This window comes from Rhipicephalus microplus, chromosome 9 (assembly GCF_043290135.1).
Source record: "Rhipicephalus microplus isolate Deutch F79 chromosome 9, USDA_Rmic, whole genome shotgun sequence".
NCBI classification, from domain to species: Eukaryota; Metazoa; Arthropoda; class Arachnida; order Ixodida; family Ixodidae; genus Rhipicephalus; species Rhipicephalus microplus.
In genome coordinates this window covers 110,237,628-110,244,098 of record NC_134708.1, presented here as the reverse complement: position 1 = coordinate 110,244,098, position 6,471 = coordinate 110,237,628, and the positions used below count along the sequence as shown (strand labels likewise).

General features: G+C 48.7%; 1 protein-coding gene across 1 annotated transcript; it reads right to left on the bottom strand.

The window, feature by feature from the left end:
• Positions 1-2,349: 2,349 nt before the first annotated feature.
• LOC142772110 (uncharacterized) lies at positions 2,350-5,042 on the bottom strand. Its single transcript, XM_075874242.1, has 2 exons — positions 3,542-5,042; positions 2,350-2,442 (listed from the first exon to the last, which is right to left on the bottom strand). The coding sequence occupies exons 1-2, from the start codon at positions 4,889-4,891 to the stop codon at positions 2,365-2,367; spliced, it is 1,428 nt and encodes a 475-aa protein (XP_075730357.1). The 5' UTR covers positions 4,892-5,042; the 3' UTR covers positions 2,350-2,364.
• Positions 5,043-6,471: the final 1,429 nt, after the last annotated feature.

Here is a 6,471-nt window from a genome sequence, read left to right as displayed (position 1 = left end):
AAATATTTCTGAATTATTATGCTATGTTTATATTTATATTGCACTTGCATGTTATTTACTTGTCATAATTTCCGCGCTACTGCCACTTGTATGTACAGATCACCAGGACCTTTGTCAAGTCATTATCATGGCTTTTAGCCTTTGCGACCTTCCAGTTTTGTTTGGTAATTGAATAAAATTCAATATATAATTGAATTCAACCAGTACTCTTCACAACAGACAATATTGGATCATGTAGATTTGAACCACGATATAAATTTGTGGTATTTATGGGAGAGAAACATACCGCCGAAAAAATGTTTGAGGATGCGCGATCACAATGTCGGTGAAAAAGAGTGCCTTTTTATAAGTTTCTACTAAAGGAGTGTTCTGTTTTAGAAAAAAAAAAGTGCTTCAACTAAAGACAGGATGTCACCAGGGGCACTAACATCATGGCGGCAAAGCGGCTGTGAGTGTATGCGTCGTGAGCGTGGTGAAACTGAATGCGAGACCTTGTACCCTATCGGAAAAATTGCCATGGTGGATACTGTAAAACATGGTGGGAGTAGTGGAAATAATAGTGAGCATGGTGGAAATAATACTAGGAATGGTGGAAATAATACTGGGCATGGCGGAATTTATGATGGCTATAGTGGGACGTAGTGGAAAATATGGTGGTTATGCTGGGACATACTGGGTGGTATGGTGTACAGATGATGGGTAAAGTGGAAATGATGGTGGAAAGCAGAGGCTAGATAGTGGGCAATAATGGGACACTCTGCCCACCAGTGCGATAATGCTGAGAAGCCCTAAGCATATTGTATCGTGTGTGGTCGTTGGGCCATCCTGACAGTCCGAGCGTAACGGGAAGAATGCCGTAAGTTTATTGTGCCATGCTTTATATACAGGTGGAACGGGCGAGGGCAAGCCAAAGATATCTTGACTGATCGCCACGTGTTGTATATGCAGTGGCGATATCATCCGATACATCCTCTTTCGTATGAGTAAACAAAACAGAACAGTTAAATATTTTTCTAACGGGGAGTTACAGGGTTGAACAGTGCACAGAAGAAACATCGTTCATTGCACGCCACTGGGAAGCTCATCACGACACTTGCACAAAGTTTCTGTCGTAGGTCAACCGCTGTGGTGGCCGTCGCAGTCTTGTCGAACTTCTTGAAGTTACGATGCCTGCCGTATTGGGTGCATGGAGAGCTGCGGGCCCACTACTGCAATTTGCAGTTTGTTCGGCGAAGTCCTCACTGCTGCTGGAACACGTGCGCCTTCGAAAGCTTTCACCGGTCGGAAGTAGGTGCTGGCGGTTGCGGCGGAGGACCCTTCCTTCCTCTGTGACGACATGGTATGACCTGGGAGTATTGCATGGCTCGAGGACTCGTGCTTTGGTCGACCATGACCCCCCTTTAACTCGAACGGTGTCGCCTGCTCCCAGCGGCGCTAGGGTCCTCCTGCAGGCGTTGCTCTGGCGATGCTTTCGGACCGGAAATTCTGGAACGGAACGGACATCCGGCAGCGTCGTTCGCAGTCGCCTTCCTTGTAACACCTCGGCAGGTGAAGGCGCACCCTCCATCGGTGTCGTCCTGTAAGCGAGTAATCCAAGCCAAAAGTCTTGTTTCGCGTCAGTAGTTTTCTTTAGTATTCTCTTAACGACCTGTACTCCTTTTTCTGCGAGGCCATTTGATTGTGGATACCTCGGGCTTGAAGTGACGTGTTTGAAATCGTACAGCTGAGAAAATGCAGCGAAGTCATGACTTGTGAACTGCGGCCCATTATCGGTACAAAGTTCAACTGGTATGCCATATCTGGCGAAGATGGCACTTGCTGCTTCTATGACAGTTCTCGAAGATGTGTCTTTGAGCAACTCCACCTCGGGAAAGTTGGAGAGCGCGTCATAAACACACAAGTATGTTCTACCGCCATATTCGAAAAGGTCCGCCCCTACACGGTACCAAGGCTGGGGTGGCGCCGGGCGCATCTTAAGAGGCTCTGTCGGCTGTTTGTATGCGTATTTTCTGCATGGTGCACATTTATGGCAGATCGATTCGATATCTTGATCTATTCCAGGCCAAAAAACAAGCTGTCTTGCCCTTGATTTACATTTGTTGACACCTAAGTGACCTTGGTGAATGCGATCTAGCATTTCACGTCTCATAGAAGCCGGTATTACCACCTTACAGCCTTTCAAAAGTACACCGTTAACTTGAGATAGTTCTGCTTGAAATGGCCTCCATTGGCCCTTGATATCCTCTCCAGATTCTAGGTTTTTCAGAACGTCTTTAAGCTCTTCGTCCTTCTCTGTTTCTGCTGACAACCACTTCCATGTTCGGTCGCTCACTAATGAAGACATCACACTTACCGCGTGGACTTCTACCTCGTCGCTGTCGGTGTCACCCGCTTGCCTGCTTGTGGCTCTCGAGAGCATGTCGGCCAGGACGAGCTGCTTCCCTGGAATGAATTGCAAGTCAAGGTCATAACGCAGCAAACGGAGGAAGAAACGCTGTAGCCTTGGCGGCATATCGCCTATTGGTTTCCGAGCAATGGTAATCAAGGGCCGATGATCGGTCTCTGCAATGACATTGCGGCCGTAGATAAAGTGATGAAATCTTTCGCAGCCGTACAGCAATGCTAACGTCTCTTTTTCAATTTGTGAATACCGTTGCTCAGTTTCGCTGAGCGCTCGTGACGCGTACGCGACCGGCTTCCACGCGTTATTGTGGTATTGCAGCAAAGCTGATCCAACCCCATTCCGTGATGCGTCGCACGACACTTTGGTTTTTCTCTGAGGATCAAAGATAGATAGCAAAGGTTCTTTGCTCAAACTGTCGCATAGCTGCTTCCATTCCTGATTGTGGTTATCTGTCCATTCGAAGATTCGGTCCTTTTTGATCAGGCCCCTCAGTAGTGTGGTTCTTTCAGCGAGTGACGGCAAGAATTTGCTGAAGTAGTTGGCAACGCCCAGCATTCGTTGCACCGCAAGCTTGTCAACTGGTGTGGGAATTTGTAGCATGCAATTTATCAAGGATGGGCTTGGTCTGATGCCGTTTTTGTCAATCACGTCCCCGAGAAATTCTATCTTTTCGACCGCAAACGTGCACTTTTCTGGGTTGAATGTAAGGCCGGCGCGTTCAGCTGCTCGTAGCACCGACTTAAGACGCTCATTATGTTCTTCTATGGATGCACCCCAGATAAGGACGTCGTCCACGTACACTCTGACCCCAGGAAGTTCTTCAAAAATTTCATTCAGGGTCCTCTGGAAGACCTCTGAAGCCGATGCTATACCAAAGGGTAAGCGCAAAAACCGGTAGCGGCCGAATGGTGTTGCGAAGGTGCAAATTCGGGAGGTTTCGTCATCTAAAGGGATCTGGTGAAACCCCGAGTTTGCGTCTAGGCGTGAAAAAACTGTCGCGCCGGCGAGGTCTGCTTCTATATCTTCTCTGCGAGGCATTATGTAATGTTCTCTTTTTAGGCACTCATTTATGTTTCGTGGATCAATGCACACTCGGATTTTCCCGTCCTTCTTTCGAACAATAACGACAGGACTCACCCAGTCTGTAGGCTCGGTCACCTTCGTGATAATGCTGGCTCGTTGCATGCGGTCCAATTCCATCTTGAGGGGTTCTTGTAAGGCCACTGGAACACGCCGTGCGGCCTGGACGACGGGTATGGCGCCGTCACGTAACACCATCTTGTATGCTCGTTGCACGCACCCGGTTCCGGTGAACAGATGGCGAAATTCGTCAAAGATGCACTCATGGTTGCTTTTAGACACGCTGTAAACACGCGGCACAAGCCTCATGAGTTGGCATGCTTGAAGTCCGAGGATCGCTTGACGCCCCTTCCGCACGATGAAAAAATCCAGTACTGAGGTCGAGTCATTCAGTGTGACTTCGGTACGTATGACCCCGACGTGCTGAATTGCCCCTCCTCCATACGAACGTAACACCGCGCTACTTGGATTCAGCGGCGGTTGAGGGCGCATCTTGAGGTAGCAGCTCAAAGGCAGCAAATTTGCTTGTGCTCCCGTGTCGACTTTTAGGTTTACTGGCAGGTTCTTGATTTGAGCTCGCACCGTCCAGTCGCGTGGAATTTTGCCTAAATTTGACACGTCCAGAATGTCAAAGTTGTCTTCGGAGCCTCGGAGCTCGTGAACTTCCGTGGTTGTTTTGCAGCATATGGCGAAATGGTTGCGCCTGTGGCACTTCCGGCACTTCATCCCGAACGCTGGACAGCTTCGTGGTGCATGCTTGCGCCCACATCTCAGACACTTAGAAAAGGCGGGTCCTGGCGAAAAAGTTTTGTCAATAGGAGCCACGCCTACCGGATCTACTTCTTTCAGTTCGCGTGCCCAAACTTCTTGGTGTCCCGCTGCTGCTTCTGCGGCTTTACCTGCCAGCTCGGCCTTTTGTAGTGTCAAATTGTTGTCCCTTAACAGCTTTTCTCGAAGGTTGCTGTCAGTAGTCCCGTAAACGATCTGGTCTCTGATCATCGACTCCTTAAGACTGCCAAAGTTGCACGATGCTGCCTGCGTTTTCAGATCCCTCACAAAATGTTCGAAGGGTTCTCCCGGCTTCTGGATCCTTGAGCGAAATACATAGCGTTCGTGCACTTCGTTACTCTGTCCGGCAAAATATGCATCGAACTTCTGCACGACTGTTTTGTAATCGCTGCTATCCTCCTCTTGCTGGTATTCGAACGTGTTAAAGATCTCAATGGCTTCCTCACCTGCGATACTTAGGAGGAGGGCAGTCTTTGTTGCTTCCTTTCGGGGTTTGCCACTGGTCTCCGACGCGGTCAAGAACAACTCGAAGCGCTGCTTGAAGCCCTGCCAGTTCTTGCTGATTTCCCCATTAGTACGTAGTGGGGGCGGTGGCTTCACAAAATCCATGTTGTACATGCTAGGCGCTAGCTTCGGTTAACTTCTGACACCATGTATCGTGTGTGGTCGTTGGGCCATCCTGACAGTCCGAGCGTAACGGGAAGAATGCCGTAAGTTTATTGTGCCATGCTTTATATACAGGTGGAACGGGCGAGGGCAAGCCAAAGATATCTTGACTGATCGCCACGTGTTGTATATGCAGTGGCGATATCATCCGATACACATATGGTGGGTGGTGCTTATTATGGTGGGCTACATGGTGTACCAAGTTGAGAAACTCTTCCCATCATTGCGATAATGCTGGGAAGCACTAAGCAGATGATGGGTGCTGCTTGTTATGGTGGGCCACATGGTGTACCAAGCTGAGAATCTCTGCCCACCATCGCGATAATGCTGGGAAGCAGTAAGCAGATGATGGGTGGGCTTATAATGGAGTGCAGTTTATACAGTGTACAAAGCTGGGATCTGTACACTACATGTTCTACCACCATGATTTCCACCAAAGGTTAGGCCTACTGACCGAGCCCGTACAATTGTGTTATCCGTGCTTCCGGGTTTCAGAATACATGATTACGGCGAATAAATATGCCAATACAGCGCAGCCATATGGCATCAATTAACATAAATGAAGCATTTTTTATTGTGTATGGTGTCCGCTCAAGAAGCAACAAACGTCGATGCGACGCGATTAAAGCACTCCCAGAGAACGTATTTAAGTGTCTTCTCACCGACAGCCGCCGGTCACACTCGCCGGCACTTCTCTAGCTTTTGTACGAGAACTCATACGTGGCAATTCGTGTGCTTGGTGAACCAATATGATAGCGTAATGTTTCCGGCACACTGCAATCGTTTTGACCAAGCCGTTATGTAGTTGTTGCTTTAGCGAAAGAGCTACAGCATTGCGCTGGCGCGACCGCCCTCCACATTGCGCGAAAAGCATCCCAATACTCAATCAAATAAATTAGGTGGGCGTATCTATGGAATGAGCCTAGAAGCGTCATAAAGCGTGAGCAGATGTCGCCCTTTAGAACGAGCGCGAAACGGATATTAAACTTGGCAGACCCCGCCGGTAAACTGTCGCTGCTCCCCAGTCCACTTGGTTTTTTTTCTTGAAGTTGTGAATTGCAAAAACTAGCACTAGTGTCATTAACATAGTGGCAATCGTTACAGGCCGCAGTTGCTTGTGTTTAATAAATGTGCAATATTTAGTAGCAGGTGTAGGTCTTGTCTATGTTGTGTACACGACAAACATAACCAAGTTGAACATTAAGTTTGTATGGCAACTACGTATTTAACACACATTCAACGTCATGTTGGTGTGGCGCAGTCATTCTGCTTCTGGACGCCGGTTGGTGCAGACGCAGGATGGAAAGCTCATCCCGAGCAGCGACAGCGGCCGACGCCGGCCGCGGTACAGCGTCTCCCCTCTTTCCAAAGGACTACAGGATTATTCTGCCTTCGTTGCCATCAGGTGAAGCGATGCGTTGAGCAGTAGCTCTACACTGCGACGTCAGCGGCCGACCGTACCGCATCGACGACTTCAGGAAACCTCTCAAAGATTTAGGCGTCATACAGCAAGCAAGTGGCATCGGAGCATA

Bases quoted from the DNA above. Each gene is read 5' to 3' on its own strand.
- LOC142772110 (XM_075874242.1), bottom strand. From the start codon at position 4,891: ATGTACAACATGGATTTTGTGAAGCCACCGCCCCCACTACGTACTAAT. The intron at 2,443-3,541 runs GTGAGTCCTGTC...AATTCATTCCAG, and splicing joins TGACCGAGCCTACAGACTGG to GGAAGCAGCTCGTCCTGGCC.